Source organism: Cricetulus griseus, chromosome 3 (assembly GCF_003668045.3).
Source record: "Cricetulus griseus strain 17A/GY chromosome 3, alternate assembly CriGri-PICRH-1.0, whole genome shotgun sequence".
Taxonomy (NCBI): domain Eukaryota; kingdom Metazoa; phylum Chordata; class Mammalia; order Rodentia; family Cricetidae; genus Cricetulus; species Cricetulus griseus.
This window is the reverse complement of record NC_048596.1, coordinates 221,643,649-221,662,842: the sequence shown is the minus strand read 5'-3', so window position 1 is coordinate 221,662,842 and position 19,194 is coordinate 221,643,649. Positions and strand designations below refer to the sequence as shown.

General features: G+C 43.4%; 1 protein-coding gene across 3 annotated transcripts in view; it reads right to left on the bottom strand.

The window, feature by feature from the left end:
* Frmd4a (FERM domain containing 4A) overlaps positions 1-19,194 on the bottom strand; it is a 303,426-nt gene that overhangs the window by 158,822 nt on the left and 125,410 nt on the right. For all 3 annotated transcript variants that reach the window (XM_027405198.2, XM_027405203.2, XM_027405200.2), the window contains exon 2: positions 18,842-18,907. In XM_027405198.2, the coding sequence (XP_027260999.1) occupies positions 18,842-18,907 (66 nt within the window). The remainder of the gene's footprint in view (positions 1-18,841; positions 18,908-19,194) is intronic.

Below are 19,194 nucleotides of genomic sequence, written 5' to 3'. Positions count from 1 at the left end.
AAGCAAAATAAAGCAAAGCATATATAATTTTATGAAGTTCAATTATCCCTCAAAACAACTGTTAAAAGATGTTTTGAAACAAAAAGGTACTATCTGGTTGTGTTAAAAATTCAAAGACTGAGGGGCTAAGGATGTAGCTCATTTGGTTGTTTGCCTAGTATTCATAAAGCCCTGGGTTCCAGCTCTTCTACCTCAAACAAACAAACAAGCAAACAAACAAACAAACAAACAAGCAAAAAAACCGGCTGCAGTGGTATACATGTGAGATCCCAATACAGGCAGGAGGATCACAAGCTCAAATCCTCAGTTACATAGAGAGTTTGAGGCCAGCCTGAGCTACACGAGATGTTGTCTGTCTCCCCTCCCCCTAAATTATGAGTTTTTAAAAGGAATTTATAGCTAGTTTGTCAGCCCTTGTCATCACTTACGGGGACTTTAAGATGGATGCTCGGTCACATATAGTGTCTATGTCTAACTGGACCCACAGTAAGAGGTTCTCATTGCTGAGAATATGCTAGTTAGTTTTAAAAAGACCAAACATCCAGGTGGCAAGGCCAGCTGGTCTCTGGGGGCTGTAAGATGTGGCTAAGCAGGAGAATGCTTGTCCACCAGGAGACCCTGGGTTTTATCCCCAGCACTGCTAATGCAAGAGAGAAAGGGAGCTGGCAGCCAGTCTCTGGACACAAATTAGTTCAGTCTTTCCTAAAATATAGGCCTGCTTGCAGACATGAGCTCAGTCCTGGGTCCCCTGCTCCAAGAGGAAGAAGAATGGGTGAAATCAGACCCTACCCCCGAGGGTCCTTCCAGCTCTTCTAAGCAATCATTTTTGAATAGTCAAAGGGCATCAGAACACCAGAGCCTGACATGGAAAGAGAAGTTTTGAAGAGACTAATTTCATCTCCTGGGGCACTAGGAAAGCTAGATTGATGAGCCTGAAATTTCCGGTCCAGAGGGCAGTCTTGAGGATCACAAGAGACACCCAGAGAAAAGGGATGGGCACCCAGACCGGCCATGTGGACTCAGGGATTGTGTCCAGGAAGACCATTAAAAGTGAATGATTTAAATGCGCTGGAGACACAGTGAGCTGACAATTTAAAATGACAAAGTTGACACTCCCCTCCCATCCCTCTCTGAACTATATAAGACCTCACAGGAAATTCTTCCCTGTTTGCCTTTTCTCTTACTTTTACTCTGACTGACAGGCCTGCAGACAATCAGATACTTTTCCTGTGATGGCACGTACTCAGGACATGTCACTAAGGCATCATCTAACTAAGCCCAAAACATCAGTGCCCAAGATGGAGACCATTAGGAAGTGCTGGGAAGAAGTTGTTTAGATCATGCACACGAACACACACACACACACACACACACACACACACACACACACACACACCAAACAAACATAAACACCCCCCAACATACACACATAAACACCCACCAACCCCATCCCACCCACATACACACACATAAATACCCACTCCCATCCCCCCACATACATACACACCAAACACATACCAAACACACATAAATATCACTGACCCACACACACACACACACACACACACACACACACACACACACACACACACACCACACACACACACACACACACACACACACACACACACACACACACACACACACACACACACACACACACACACACACCACACACACACACACACCAAGCACACACACACCACACCAAGCACACACACACATACACCAAGCACACACACACACCAAGCACACACACACACACACACACACACACACACACACCAAACATAAACACCCCCCAACATACACACATAAACACCCACCAACCCCATCCCACCCACATACACACACATAAATACCCACTCCCATCCCCCCACATACACACACACCAAACACATACTAAACACACATAAATACCACTGACCCACCACACACACACACACACACACACACACACACACACACACACACACACACAACAAACACAACAAACACACATAAACACCCCAACACCCCCCCCAGAGGAACTATGTGTGTGAGGGGTATGTGTGTACATGTCCATGTGTGTGCATGTGTGTACATGTGAAGCCATGTTATAGAATACCCCTTTCTCCCTACACTGTTTCCTTCCTTTCTCTTCTGTTTGTGACAAGGACTTACTATTTAGATCAGGGTGGCTTGGAACTTTTGATCTTCTGCCTCCACCCACTGAGTGCTGAAATTCCACCTGGTAAAAACATCACTTTTGGATGCCAAAACACAAAACAAGCAAAGTGGCCTGCTTGGAGCCCCCCCAGTCGGTTTGTAAGAGAGCTGAGGTAGGATATATTTCTCCTCAGAGACAGATGTGCCATGTCCTGGAGTGTTATTACATCAAGCCCTATTCCTAGGGGCCTTAGGAAGTTGTGAGTCCCCAAAGGAATTCCAGGTCTATTGTGGAGGGGTTTAAATGGTTCAGAGAGCCTGTAAAAACAGGCAGGCACCCAGAGATTTTTACTATAGGACTCCCTGGCAGAGGCTTACAGGGTTAACATGCTATGTCTCAGATGGGGAAAAAGTGTAAAGCATATTTCACTTCTTGATGCAGACCATTTCTGCAGTGCATTTTTGGGGAATGAAAGTTCAGGTGAAATGCTTCCATAGGGAGTTTATCTTTGGGAGGACCACCCGAAATCACAAATGCAAGTTAAAACTGATTTAACTGCCACTTTCTCCCTTTTTTAATACGGCAACAAATCTGGAAAGAAATTTCTCAGAATGCACAGTACAGGCCAGGCTCTGAGTCACAGTTTCTTCTGTGACCAAGAAGTCAAGGATTTCAACCAAGCCTTCTGAACTTGTTTACTGACACTGATTCTAACTTTCCATACCCGGAGTCAACAGGTGGCAATGTGTAACAGTTACACAAGGTCACAGGGCCAAGTTTTCAGCCACTGTATGTTGGATAACCTGTCAGTTTGAATGGGAACCTTCCAGCTCTTATCCACTGGAACAATGCTGTCACCCAAGGTCCAGCTCATCTCTCCATTCTGACCAATAGGTCCCCAGGTGCTCCACCTCTGGCAGCCAATCTTGCCTCCCAATAAGGAAAGAGAAGATGAGGGACATTGGTGTATCATTGCAATCCCAGTGCTGGGAAAGCAGAGACAAGTGACTCTCTGCCTCTTACTGAACAGCCAGCCTAGCTTACTTGGTGATTTCTAGACCAGCCAGAGACCCTGTCTCAAAAATACAAGGTGGACAGCAACCAATGATATCTACGGTTCTCTCTCTCTCTCTCTCTCTCTCTCTCTCTCTCTCTCACACACACACACACACACACACAGAGAGAGAGAGAGAGAGAGAGAGAGAGAGAGAGAGAGAGAGAGGGCAGACAGTTCTGTATATCTGTAAATCCAGCATTAAGGAGGGCAAGGCAGAAGAATTGTGAGTTTGTAACCAGATAGAACTACATGGTAAAATTATATCTCAAAATCTGAATTACACTCCTCTTGTGAAACATCCACATCCATTTACAGGACCACAGAGGGGTGCGCTGTGCCTTCTACTCTACCCCTCATGCTCTTTCTGTTTCCCATCCCTACAACGTCAGAGCTGTTGAGAATCTGGTAATCTCCATGGGAACCTGCTGGGGAATATTTTGAAAATGATGGAGAGATACAGCAGGCTGAGAGGTTCTGTAAAAGACAGAGCAGGCCTTTTATACTCTCACTTGGGAAAGACTCTGAGCTATAACACACCATGTGGCTGATTTAATCATCTTATATCTTTGCTGTTCTTCCTCTTGGTTCATAGTGTTTCTTCCTTTTTAAATTGTTCTCTATCTGACTTTTCACTCTTTAGACTGCAAACGCCTGGGAGGTGGGGGACAATGGCGGTTTTCCTTTAGTATAGGGTCTGATTACTAGCCATAACCATGACATTGAAGAAAAGGCATCTGATGATGACTAACGTAACTTCAGGGCTGGGCTGGGCTGGGCTGGGCTAGGGCTGGGCTGGGCTGGGCTGGGCGGGAAGAATTGCTATTTCCAGAGGCATTTTGGGGAGGCCATCACTTATTTAGTATCTCATGTGGAAGTAAGACTAAGCTGTTTGTGAGGAAATAACTTTTGAATGAGCCTCTTCAGTGGTAAAGCTCAGCCTACGGGATTCCTGCCACACACTGAGTGCCTGCCAAAAGGAACTCCTGGTGTGGCTGTAAAGTTCTTGGGTTTTGGTGGTGGCGCAGTCAATTTGGCCTTGGATGTAGTTAACATCCTGGTCTTTTGTTCTGTGAGCTTCCAGCAGCCTGACAGCTTAGGCATATGGGGTTTCTGAATTTCCACATGGTTTTGTCAAAGAAAGCCAGTCTAAACTAACTCAAGGTTCTTCGAGTCCCAGGCATACAGGCTTGCTGCATGTGGCCACAAAAGAGGAGGGAGATTTGGGAGTCATCAGCCACATCTTACAGTGGCTATGACAATGTGAGAGGGGGTGACACAAAGTTAACTCAGAGTGATGACTCAGGTCTGAGCAGACTAGGGCTGAACCCAGCTGAGGCTTGGCTTGCTTTGGACACATAAGGTATGAAGGCAACAGCAGCACTCAGAGCTAGAACGGAAAAGCCCATCTCTGGGAAATGCTGACTTCCAGACAGAGAAGCCGATGGCTCATTCCAGACGGCTAGCCACCGTGTCCTTATAAAAATGATGGGATGGGGCTGTAGCACTGCCAAAGACATTCTGGTAGGTACCTTCCCTGCTGTTCCCTGGCCTCCTAGATGAATTCCAACATGTGATTATTGTTCATTCTTTTAATCACATGTTAAAAAATGAAATAGACCTTAAGATTCAACGAGATTATTTACTCAAGGTCATGGTTATGGGCTGAATTGTGCCCTCTCCAAACTCACCGTTTCTTAAAAACATTTTCATTTTTAAATTATGTGTACATATATCTGTGTATGTGCATGTGAATGCAGGTGCCTAAGAAGGCCAAAAGAGGGCACTGTATCCCTTGGAGCTGGAGTCACAGGTGGTTGTAAGTGTCTGTTGTGGTTTCTGGGACTGAACTTGGGTCCTATTCTAGAGCAGTATTCATTCTTAACCCCTGAGTCATCTCTTCAGGCCCTCAAATTAACTGTTAACATTCCAATCATGGTTCCTTAGAAAGTAACTAGATTTTGAAATAACCTTGAAGAGGCACCTGAATGAGGCTATAGGGCTAGAGTCTTCATCCAACAAGATCAGTATCAAAAAGAAAGAAAAATAAAGAAGAAAAAGGAAAAAGTATAAGAAAGGAAAAAGAAGGAAGGAGGAAGATGAGGAAGAGGAAGAAGGGAAAAGGAGGAAGAAGAGGAAGATGATGACAGGGAGGAGACATCAGAATGGTGCAAGAGAACAAAGGTAACATGAAGATAGAGAGGAGACAGCCACTTGCAAGCCAAGGAGAGAGGTCTCTGGAGACATAAACTCTACCCACATCTGATCTTGAACTTCTAACATCCAGAATTGTGTGAAATGCATTTATACATTTAATCCCTCCACCAGGACGGTGGTATTTTCTTGCAGTTAGCCCAATGTAACTGACTTAGTAGCACTAAAAAAGTGAATTAATATCAAAGTCCATGCTTGGAAGCTGAGACTCTAAACGTTCACTTTGATCTTGTTTCAACTGTTGTTATCTTCAAACCGAAGTCTGAGATCTGGATGCCTGGATCCTTAGCTATTGTTTTTGTTTTTTTGTTTTTGCAGTGTTCTGATGGAATCTAGAACCTCAAGCATGGTAGACAAGACTACTACCACTAAACTACATTCTAGCCATAGCTGTTGTTTTACAATTAAGAACCTGACTGCTAGGGTCTCTGGTTCCTTGGGGCCTGGCACTATAATCCTTGACTGTTTCAAGTAGCAAGATAATTTTTAAAATTACATTTATTTATTTGAGTGGGGCACATGCCATAGCACATGTGGAGTCCAGAGGACAACTTGCAGAAGTCTTTTCTCTCTTTCCATCATGTGGGTCCTGGGGATTGAACTCAAGTCATCAGGCTTAGTGGCAAGCATTTACCCACTGAGCCATCTCACCAGCCCTAATGGGAGAGTTTTTGGGTTTGAGGTTACATTAATAAAATGACTTTTGATGGAAGCTGGTCATCATGAAGACCAACCCCGTGATTACAAATCTGGATGCCAGTTCTTGGATTGATGAAACAAGAAAATAATAGGAATGTATGGAAAACTAGTTAATACAGTCCATTCCAAAGACTGTCCTTTATTCTGATTTCATGTCCTTTGGAGGGATATGTTTCTTTTTTATTATATACATGATTGGAGTAGATGACAGTATTTGTTTTATACCTTCATTTAGCAAAGAAAGAAAACTATTAAACTATTCCAGGATGCTTGCCTCACTTGGTTCCTACACACACACACACACACACACACACACACACACACCACAGAGAAGAGAGAGAGAGAGAGAGAGAGAGAGAGAGAGAGAGAGAGAGAGAGAGAGAGTAGGGGTTTAGTGGTACATGCCTAGGAGTATGTCAAGTTCAAGACCATCCTAGGTAATTAAGTGAGCTGCTGTAGCAGAATAAACAACAAAGCAAAGCAAAACATTTTAAAAAGCTGAGGATGAAGCTTGCTGGTACAGAACTTGCAACCATGTATCTTTACAATGTTTAATCCTTTTAATCCAAAAGTCTGTGACCTGCTCCCCTGCCATGCCTCTACCTGTAAGTCATACAAGCAAGTTCCAGACAAGCAGACAGTCTGCAGTCTCCAGTGTGGGACTCTTAAAGGCCAAGTATACTTCTACTCCTGATGCTCTGGGCCTTCACTGGTCAGGTTCTGGATGGCTTGAGCTACTCCCACACTGACTGAGCAATGCTAGTGTTGTTCCTCTAGGAACATATTTTGAGAACTGCTGGCTTCAAACAACTGCAGCCATTCCACTCCCCTGTGGGTGACTAGCTAAGACGTGAGGATATGAGACACTATGGTCTGGGTAGGAAGATGGAATAGGCTTGGGGATCATCTGGGAAGCTTTTCCCTCAATAAAAAGAGTCCTTTTCCTGCTGTTGCAAGAGGAGATGATATGTGGGCTATCTGGGCCTGGCTGCCTTGTGATAATATATTCATTCCTGTTGGCAAGGACATGGGCTGAGGGCCACACGGTGTATCTAGAATCAACGTCACCCAGTATCACTGAACCAAAAGTCAGACTATGTATGAGGACAACCATTTTTATCTTATTCAAGAGCATAGTTTGGGATCTGGAGAGATGACTCAGTGGCTAAGAACATTTGTTGCTCCTCTAGAGGACCTGAGTTTGTTCCCAGTGCCCATGACAAGTAGCTTCAATCACCTGTAACTCTGGCTTCAGTTGAGCCCTGCAATCATGTGCATATAGCCACACACAGTCACACAGATACAGACACACATGCAACCAAAATACAAATAAAAGTTCTAAGAAAAGAGTATGGTTTGGTGAGAAAAGTGTTGGTGAACTGAGGATACATAGGACATCAATGCTTTACTTCATATATTCATATATGTGTGTGTATTTATATATAGGTATATATATGTGTGATAAATGCATGCGTACTTGTGTATACATGTAAGTATACATGTATAGCGTCATACATGTGATAGCGTCAATGTGTTCATGTGGGTACAAGTACATGTATGTGAGTGCATGTGTGTATGTGTGTTATTGGTATGCATTAGTGTTTAGGTGGGTGTGTGCATTTGATAGACCCAACAACACTGAAGGCACTTCAATACCAAAATATGCATTAGTTTATAGGTCAGTTGATTCATCTCCAGAAGGGAGTGAAAAGCAACACTTTCCCCATGTCTCCATAAGTCACTTATGGTGCAATGGAATAGGCCCCCAGGTGTTCTGGAGGATTCCTGCAGTTCTAAATGACCCTAGGATGAAACATGGAGACACTAGTCTACTGATGCTCTTCTTGTTATTTTATAAACCACCAACACTGTTATGAGCATAACGAAGGTCAGAGTGGAGGAATGCTTGTGCGGGATTTTTGATAAACCCAACATATGGCCCAGATTATTATAGCAATATATCTTACAAATCATCAACAACTTAAAACTGAAAGATCACTATACTGGTCTATTACCACACTCAAAGGACTCCACATGGAATTTTAAAACTGCTTTCCCTAAAAGGAAAACAAAATCCTTAACCAGTGTGTGCTGGCCCTGAAGCATTCTTCTGGGGAATGGGCCTCTCCAGGGAATCCTGGGAGGTTGTTACAATTCCAACAGCCTTCTTAGTCACACAGGACTTAGAGCTTTGCAGTGGAGCAGAATGTGTCTGAATGCCCCAAGACACCAGTCCCGTTGTGCACTATAAAATGTGGGTCAGGGGACTGCAACCTCTATGAAAGGTACACAGGCCTTCTGGGAAACAGCAGTTAATACACGGCCTTGAACTTGTGGTAACCCGAGTCTGAGTCATAGGCTGAGAAATCCAATCACAGCCTTGCTTATAAGGAAGAGAATGTGTTTTCTATTTTTTAAAATTTTCCCACAGTTTGATCCAGCCATGTAGGCTTGTGCTTTACCATCTTTTAACACCAAGTACTTAGGACGGGTCATTTATAATGTATTGTCATGGCAACTGTCAAGCTCATTTCCCTTTATTTTATCCCCAAGAATGATGAGTGATCAGGTTTGACATTAGTGGAGCACAAAACCTAATCCAGTCCTCTCTATGGTTATCTAAATCCTGCACAAAACATGCACATAAATTTCCCTCACCATCCCATGACCTAGTCATGTGAGTTATCTGTGACATTGGGAAGATGAGTGGTGGTGAGCAGTACCTGTGAAAGATCAGGTGATAATAACAGGCAGTTAAAGTGTGTTTTGATGGACTGTCAACCCAGTACTTGTCCAGTCACCCTAGCTGAACACTACAAATGTGCCTTGACGTCTTGAGCACAACCATATGGAAGACAAATTAATTAAAAATAACACGCCTACAAATGATGTAACAGTCCATTGTCTTCTACATACCCCTCCCCAAAGCAAGGCTAACATTCCCATTTTACAGATTAGGCAGCAAAGGCAAATGACCATCCAGGTTGTCATAGCTACCAAATGGCCCAATATAAGCTTTGGGTTCCAGCTGAGAGATGTTTGCCAGGTACCAGGGGCTTTTCTGAATATGGTCATGCTCAAATTTATTCACTCATAACAGAAGTCTATGAAACACAAATTAGCCATGATTTGCTGATAGAATTAAAGGAGCTAGAAGCCAATGTTCCTGTTTACAGAACAAGATACTGAAGCTCAAAGAGGCTCTCCAATATCATGGAGTTACTAAGTGCCAGACTCAGGTTTAAACAAGCTTGGTCTCAGCATTCTGGAGCCTGTTTCTTACTCTGGAGCCAGAAGGCATGGCTTTGAGTTGTCTCTCTAACCAATTACCAGCTGTGAAACTCTGGATAAGTTATACAAGCTCTCTATGTCCTGATTTTCTTGTCTGATAAATGGAAACACTAACAATCACCTATATTGTAGAGTGATGGGGCTGATTGGATGGTCCAACAACATACTGAGCTCTTAGAATAGAACCACGTACAAAAATAAATGTCAGCTAAGTAAATTAGCTAATATAATAAGTCAATGGCATACCATTTACCAAAACATTTGAAAAATGGCTTATGCAATTAAAAATTAATTTCCATTGAACTATGTATAAATGCATATATTTGCATGAAGGACACTTGAATTTTCTATTATCTTGTACCAAAGCAGAATAGTAATTTCTAACTCATGGATTAGTCTCTGTTAAGAATCTATTAGTGACAAGGGACAAATTTGTAGGGTTAAACCTCTATTTATGGAACATCAGACAAAGGACTTTACAGCTGAAAGAAATTTGGTCTAAGACTATGGAAAAGTTATGTGGTTGTCTTTGATGATAATTACAGAGCCAATTCATTGCAATTAGAAATCTCAGGCAGCAACTGTAATGCCACAGGACAAACCCATCTTCACCTGTTTGATATTCTGCCTCTTGTTAACAGGGTATAGGTTAGATTTTGGAGGGACTTGAGAACCAAGAGAGAGAAATTCAAATAAGAGGAGCTATTGAATAGGTTTTGAGTAGAGATAGGTCACAGAGCTTCTGGAAAAAGTACCTGGAAAAGATACCCTGGTGGTGACTGTGTCACAGACTGTGTCGCAGAAAGCCTGTCTGGAGCACTGTATATACAATGGGGTGTCCTCTGCCTAGGAGAGGGAAGGCCAAGCTCTAATGAGGGGGATATATTGGTGAGATACAGGGATGAGGAAGGTATTGAATAAATGAATCATGAGTGCAGGCACTTGGTTGACTATAGACTTGGGAGCACATTCTCAGAGCAGACGCAAGAAGATGCCACCTAGATCTGATAAGAAGGGTCTAGGTACCTGGGTTGAGTGTGGAGTTGGACAAATCACACCTATGAGCTGTCATGGATACATTCATACCAGTATCTGGAGGTATGTGACAGGGGCTATGTAGGATGGGAAATCCATCCATAGCTGGGATGGTTTAATACTTAGCTCTGTGCTGAGTGTGAAGTGTGAAAACAGTGATTTAAGGGTTGAGGAGTTATTGTACAAGGAAAGAAGAGTTCATAAATTCTGGAGTGTCTGAGATCCACATTCTGTCCCTTCCTCTGCCACATCTCATAGTTGAGGATACTGCCAACCCCCCCCCCCCACACCATGGGGATCAGACTTCCATCCCACTTTATGCTCGGTGTGACGAGCCCCAGCAAAATGAGTACATCTGCCTCCACATATCTCCCAGGATCCTTTCTTTCCAGACAGGACAGGATTCATGGGTAGAAATGCAGGGGAAAGGAGAGCTATCCCCACTGTCCCCACTACCATGGAGTAAGCAGTGACAACATAGCCCATTTGTGGAACAAGAAGCAGTGACTAAACTTGTCAAGGTAAGGCCTTATTGTAGTGTGTGTGACCTTGTTGGAGCAGGTGTGTCACTGGAGATGGACTTTGAGGTTTCAAAAGCCTACACCAGTCTCTCTCTCTCTCTCTCTCTCTCTCTCTCTCTCTCTCTCTCTCTCTCTCTCTCTCTCTCTCTCTCTCTCTCCTCTTTCTCTCTCTCTCTCCCCCTCTCTCTCTCCTCTCCTCTCTCTCCAATAAATAAGCCCCCAATTAAATGCTTTATATTATAAGAGTTGCCTTAGTCGTGGTGTCTTCTCACGGCAATAAAGCAGTAACTAAGACGGCATGACATAGTGTAAACAATCATTTATCACCTCTAGACACTGACTCAGCCCAAAGGGAAGGGCAGCTGGATCACCATAGCATCATGAACACCATTGAACAGACATTGACCTAGTAAGCTAGTATCTCAATGGGCCAAAGCACCAAAATCATTATGAGAGTTATAGATACAAACCAGCACCAACCCTGGCTGTGTAACCTCTGAGTTCTTTCCTGTCACTCATTCTCTCCATGAAGACCAGCTTCTCCTCTCCATTTCCAAACCTTCCTTAAAGGTGTGTGTGTGTGTGTGTGTGTGTGTGTGTGTGTGTGTGTGTGCGCGCGCGCGCGCGCGCAAGCGCACGTGCATTTTATTTGTTTTATTTGTTTCCTTTATCAGCAAGATTATTCACATTGTGATGAACTGTGCCATGGGGCTGTGGGCTCAGCTTTTGTTTATTCCATCCTTTCTTGTTCCTCCTTAATAAGGAAAATAGGGTCCCTATGTGTTCTCTTACAGCACTACTGAACAGGATCCATGGAAATGGTTTTGTAAAGGACTCAGCAGTAAAACTACAAGCAAAAGAAAATGACAGAAAGCAACTTTAGAGGGCTTCCAAGGAAGGGAACTTACTATGTCTTCCTTCTGCTTTGCTCATTCTCCCTTCAATGTCTGTTTAGAGCCAAACATTGGCGATTTTCAATGAGTACATTTCTAAGCCACTCTAAGATTAGCTTTGAGGGAGAAATGGGGCACAGCAAAGCAGTATGGGGGGAACCAGGAGGGCATGGGGGAATGGGAACGCTGTAGAGGTGTTGCTAGGCAACCAGCATCCTGGACTAGTCAGCCCTGGGGCTGGAAATGCTGAAATGGCCTGCTCTCTACCCTTGCCCTTTCTCGTGCTTGGCTGAGCTGTCTGGCTCTGGAGCCATGCATGTGTGAGGGAGTTCCCAGATGGTAGCACCAATCTGATATGTCCTGCTGCTCTTCTCCCTCTCACCATCCCCAGGGAGACTGGCCCTCGCCTTTGTTTGCATGCAACACTGAAAGAGATGCTTGCTAACCACCTCCATCCCTAGGACTTTTTAAAACATCCATGCTGGAGAGTAGGTTTGACATCTCCTTGCTCCTCCCCCCAAGGGGACACTATTCAGCCATGTGTGCATGTTTCATGAACTGTTCTTTTTCTTCCACCATGCTGTTAAATGAACTTTTGATGACATATGGAATTACCATCACGTCATCTGTCTACACACTATCGTCACATTTGTTTGCTTTACCATGTGCCTTTAAGATGTTAAATATTATTGGCCACCCCCAGGGGCTGGAGAGACATCTGTTTTGCTCATTTGGTAGTGTGCCTGATTCACAGAACAGAGCCTAATAAATGATGCTGGCCATGACACTGAAGGCAGAGGTCAGCTCACCATGGTGCTGTCCCACACCCCTCTGGCTCTTCTTGATGAGGTGTCCTGGGAGGTCCAGGACAGAAGGTTTATAATGCTCATTCCCTTTGTCTACTCCTAACCTCTGCATGCATCTTTAGCCCTTGGCTGAGGCAGGGACTCCTGGTGAATGGAGCACAGAAGGAAGCAGATGGCAGATATGGGCCAGGCTTCAGCAGACGGGCCGGCCAGCCAATCAGAAGACACCATCTGCCCACCCTGCTCAGCTGAGAAGACATGGAATCAACTTGTCTTTTTTTAAAATTTCTTGGCATCATGTGCTTTTGGGGAACTCCTGATTTGCTTGGGAGAAACCAATCCTTTTACATTTTAGAAAATGCTAAACATGAAGTGGCTAGGGAGGGGCTGTGAGGGTGTGTGTGTATGTAGGCATGCACCCACAAAGCGTGATCATTTATTCTATGTGGCACTAGGAGAGTCTAGACTTTTTCATTCATTCATTCATTCATTCATTCATTCATTCATTTATTTTTATGAATGTATGCCCTTATGAGGGTGTTGGGTCCCCTGAAACTCAGGCTACAGACAGCTGTGAGCTGCCATGTGGGTGCTGGGAATTGAACCCAGATCCTCTGGAAGAGAAGCTAGTGTTCTTAACTGCTGAGTCATCTCTCCAGCCCCTGGAGTCTAGACATTAAAAAAATAAGTTATACACCTGTTTTTCTAGCCCATAGTAGGCAGCATGTCAACTCTGTCTTCAAGTGCCACTTTGCTCAAAGCCCACACGAACTTCCTTAACCTTTTAGAACAACATATACCAGTGTCTCTGTCAGAGAAACTCATGGATGGCAAGAGTCACCTCACCTACTGTCCTATCAGGATCTCTACACCAGACCACTCATAGCACAAAAGCCCTTGGGTCAGCACCATCAAACGCATCTCAGGATGGCTGGAAAACTATGAGTTGTGGTTTTTCTTTTTCTGTGACCTCTGCTCCGAGGTTCTCAAATGGGAACATTGTAGATGAGAGCATATGTTGTGATGTCAAAATGTTGGGCATGCCTAAATTAGAAACTTGAGTTCAAAGGAAAGGAAAGGGCTGGGGAGATGGGCCAGTCAGTAGCGTGCTTGCCTTACAAGCATGAGGACCCTAGAAATTTCTGCCCTAAGGACCTTTACAGGATTAGAGGCACAGGCAATGGTGGTACCATCCAGTTTACCTTCCTAACTTCTGTGGGGAAACACCAACTCCTTAGAGGCTCACCACTTCTAGAATTGTGGGTGTTCTTTGTTCCTCTATTTTACAAGAAATGGGCAGTCTGAAAATTCCTGCCACCGGCCACCAAGAAACTGGGTTAGAGGGGACAGAGATGGTCATTCTTGGGCAAATTAAACTTAGAATGCCTCTGCCTCTCATCACACTGCAGCTTCCTAAACACCGTCTATAGAGGCAGAGAGGACTGCAGTATATAAAGCTTTATTATGTGAGGTGAGAAAGTTGGCTGAGCCAAGTATCTACTTATGAAAAGTAATGGGTAAAGCAGAGAAATGAGGCGGTCTGGGCTAAGAAGGTGAATGCCTGTTTTCTTGAACTAGCTTGTCTTCCTGTCTAGTGGGATATGGCCCAGTATGCTAAGAAGAGCCACACCTCCACCATTCAATTATACCGGAAATGAAGTCTATTTTTAAGACACGCAGGAGGAAAGGTCTAGAATCTTCCCTGGGAACAGCCTCCGGTGCCTCATTAATAAGCTTACAATGTATGGAAATTCTTTTAAGTCTTCCTTAAGTTCCTCTCACTAGTACTAAACACATTACCAGTGTTTTGTTTTGTTAGGATCTGGTTAAGAAGCCCTGGCTGCCTGCTGTAAAATAGGCTGGTTTCATGCTGACATTGATCCTCCTGTGTCTTCCTTCTGAATGTGGAGATTACAGGCATACATCACCATCCTCACCTCCCCAAAACTCCTCCCCCCTTTTTTCTTTCAAAAAGGTCCTGCAAATAGGCATTCCAGTCAGGAAAAAAAAAAGTACTTTTCAAGGAGCAACCATTGGAAGACAAGACTTGAGACGTTGAGCGGAACACAAACATGTTTGATGCTCCAGCTCCAGCCGCCAAAGCCTCTCAAGAAGACACTGACTCAGAAACACAGATGAGGGTGGCCTCTTACTCTGAGGAAGGTCATTTGTGTTTGTTTGATTTTAGTAAATATATAGGTATTAGGAAGTTTTGGATGACAGCGCAAAGACTACGTGTCGGAGAGTGACCTGGGTACTGCCTGTACACACTCCTGATGTGGGTGAACACTCATGTTACCTCTGCAGCTTTCCCGAGGGAAATTTAAGAACACAAGGAGCTACACAGGTATCAAGAACTGGCCCATGAATTTAGGATAAATTCCTGGCAGGTGCTCTGTTGACTTTCTGTCCTCCTTCATAGGGGTCAGGTTTCATTTACTAGGGCAATTGGGATCCAGAAAGAGATTTCACTTAGTGATACCAAGCAGCTTTACAGGTTAAGTGTCTACTGACAGAACTCTGGCCACATCTTTTTTTCTAGAAACATTATCTAACAGTGGTCAAGTTGACATGATGACATGAAATTATTTATGTGGCTGGCTGGTTCCCAGTACCCCCGTTGATGGCCAGCAAGAGAGAGTGAGCAGTTTTAGTCAGTTCAACTTGCTTCTGTGACATTTATGCTACAGGTTTACACGCTTCTGGGAGACTGAACTGAAGCCAGAAGAAGCTCCTAAAATCATGACAAATAGCTGCTGACTATTTGTCAGTGGAACCAGTGGAACTTTGGCTACTTCTCACGAATGTCTCTCATGAATTCCTCCAAACTTGATTCCTGTTCTTATAAACCTTGCCAGGTAAATGTGGCCTAGAAAATGCCCTTTTCCTTCCCTCCCCAGCTCTGGGACTCCAGGCTAAAATGTTCTAAAAAGTACTTCTTAGTCAAAATGATCATAACAAACATGATGAAAACACTTTTAATAGTTCTACATTTTAGTGTCTAAACTTACTACTCTATGAACATAAAGTATCAAAACCCAGAGTGTGACAGGGGAGTCTAAACCGAAGTGCCACAGAGATACCGACACATCAGCGTTTATTTCAGCACTACTCACAATGGCCAGGGTTTGGAGCCCAGTTAGATAGGTGCTCATCAACAGATGAATGGATAAGGAAAATGTGGCATACATGTAAAATGGCGTTTTAGTCTGCCATGAAAAAAGAACATCCTTTGAGTGAAAGGAGATGTTACTCCTACTTTCATGTATATGCACAGCTCATCGTGTTAAGTGAAACAGGTTTTATTTGCCTAAAAGGCAAATACCAGATTTTCTCTTGTATGTAGAATCTAGATTTGAGTATACAAGACAAGAAAGAAAGTAGAATGCAGACCATGGCATGGGGAGGAAGCAGTCTAAAAAGGGAGGGAAAACGGGTAACAGAGACAGGCAAGAAAAAATTATTTCACATGTACAATATATATTTAGTGATGTGTGTGTGTACAAAAACTGCAGATACATGCAAGGTGGGAGAAACAAAGAGACCAGTGTGATGATGGGAGGAGGAAGAGAAAGGGAGGGCAGTGGGGGACAAATAAAGACAAACACAATGTAAAACGTAAAAATTGCCATAAGGACAGGCAGTGTTTTGTAAGCTTACTAAAACATTAATAAAAGGAACATATAAAGGTATGGAGCTAAAAAATCTGTGCCATTTAAAACCTAGAGGTTGGTCCACATGAGCTGGAGAACAGGACTGCAATGCTGAGCAACAGAACTTCGTGAGAAGGAAGAAAAATGCAAATATTAAATTTGGCTTTTGTCCAATAGCTTTAGCCCAGTTTCTCCCAATTATACTGAGGCCCACTCTGCCATGGAATTTGGAATCTTTTTTATATGAGTGTGCACACATATATAGATATGTATATACTGTGTGTTTTAAAACATATCCTAAGCAGTTGGTACTTGGCAAAAAGTCCTCCAAGGAAGCAACGGGAAGATGCCTTAGGATCATACATTCTTTCGTTCAACAGCAAGCATTTAGTGACATACATGCCAAGCATCAGGTGTGGCACTAAGGACACAGTGGTTATAATGCAAATAATGCTAAGGAAGTCTGGGTTGTAAGGGAGAAACTTGGGTTAGGAGTGGCTAAGTGTAAGCCACCCAGGATAAGGATGGGGAAGGCCTTCTATGCTGTGAACTGTTTGTAGACTGAACAGAAATTAACCATGTTCACAGGGCAAGATATAGGAAGATTGGAGTTCCAGGAAGAGGGACTAAATGGGAAAGCATTTCCCACAAAGGGTGGGGAGAGCATGGGTTTCCTGATTGCCTAATGTAATACTCTTTTGACATTATAGGGTTCAAAAATAATTGTTCTCAAATTATATACCAGTAATTAAATTTTTCTTGGACAAGTCATCTCAGCTGTCTCCATTCATACCAATGGCAGCTTGCTAATCAGTAGTAACTAAGCTGCTCTTTGTGGTCTCATTTCCTGTTCCAGAAGGTGGCTTCTAAGTGCCCAAGCTTGGGTTTCAGAAAAGCATGTGAAACACACCCCGCAGACCACTTCTGTATAAACTCCCCCACAGACTCTTAACAATTTAAAGTGCCAAATGTCAGCAAGTGGAAGGCTCCTCTACTTGAAAAATTCTTGTTCAATATACATTTTCCCCATATTGTCTCACTCACCCAAATCAACCCACAGGCTATCGGCCTTGGAATGTAGCCTAATACGGACATAATCTGAAATATGGTTAGCTACACATGATGATAAGGCAAACACAGCACTTATTTGTAATAGTGTAAAATTGTAAGGCAGAAAAACAGCAACCTTAAAGTGCAACTAAATGGGTGAATGGTTAGATAACAATGATATATCCATTCCTGGAATTTAGTCAGCTCTTAACAAGATAAGAATTTGCCATGACATAGGAAATGCTAGGAAGGACACAGATATGTGGGAGAATAAAGTACAAAGCATTATGCATATCTTATAACTGCAACTATGCAACGTATATAAATAGGACAATGCTGGGAAGAAATCCCACCAGCATAAGAATAATAACTGTTGTATGTGTGAGATGTGATTATGTATCTTCCCAATTTTCTATAACACATTTACAATGGCTTTGTTATTGGAATCCTGTTGAAAGCATTAACTCTTAAAGTTTGTAATTGGATCATTTTTCAAGTCCAAGCAGCAAGTCCAAGGCCACAGAGACAAATCTGTGTATGAGTAATATGCAGGGTCTTGTATGCCCTGAGAATGAGCACATAGGTAGGCTGCATTCCATCCCTCCGATGAACTGAGACATCTTCATGGTAAGGTGTCCTGGAATTGGTGTGTGTGTGTGTGTGTGTGTGTGTGTGTGTGTGTGTGTATAGGAAAGGAGACTATGCCGAGAACAACATCAGAGAATATCAAACCAATAGAGTCAGAAAAGTTGGAATTGAACCAGATTTCAAAGGTATGTAAGCCGGGTTTGGAATCACCCCCTCATTCTTGAGGCTTGAGGGTAAAGCAATGACCCTCTCAAGAGCCACACGAGCACAGCTGGGACATGGGATTCTGATGCCTTCTGTGACTTCCTGATCTTATTTTATATGTGCCCTCAGTTTGGGGAGAAATACGTTGATTTCCTATCTCAGTTTCTCCAAATGTTTGCCACTGATGGAGACAGCAACCCAGGCCATGGGGTAAGGGGGGGGGGCTGTTAGCCCTCAGGAGACAGACAAAGAGCAGAAGTGTTTCTCTTTCTTCAGGCACTATGAAAGCTTAATTTGAAAAGAAGGAACTCTTTCCCCCCTGAGGGAGACTGCATCAGTTTTAGTGACACGGTTGTTATTTAGGTTACAATGCTGTTAACTCCTTCCAAGCAGAAAGAATAGGTAATGGTAGCTGCGGAAATTCCATTTCTAGAAGTTCTTAACAATAGGTTATATATACATCTGGCCTTGAACACCAGAGGCATGCTGTACATAGAAATAGAGTGAGCAAAAATAGCATACACACAAAATACCTTGGCGTGTCTCAGCCATTGTCACACAGGTTTTGCTAGACAGAGATATAAAAAGAGTAGACAACCCCCTTCCATTCATCACCAAATCTACCTCTGCCGCACATTCATTAATCACAGAAGAAACTAGGAAAATGGCCCCAGAGGGTCTTACCTGTACTAGGAGCTCCAGCTTCCTGTCATCAAGGAGATGTACTTGACATCGACGGCCCTCCGTCATCTGTGGGAGAAGAAACACTATGGTCACTGAGAATGTAGTAGATGAAGTTCTTGAAGGTCTCTGAGCTGAACTCCACCAGGCACCATTCCTTGTCTGAGGCTTCCCTCACTGGGAGTTGGTCATATAATGCCAAAAGTGGCTGGACTATTGGTTATTCCAGAAAACATTTATGGAGTTCTTTCTGTGTACAAACAGGTATGATGGAGCTTGTTAGACAGTGGCACACAGATGGTATCCATGTCTTCAGGTGTTTATAACCCATGGAGCAGATGTACAGAGAATTAGCA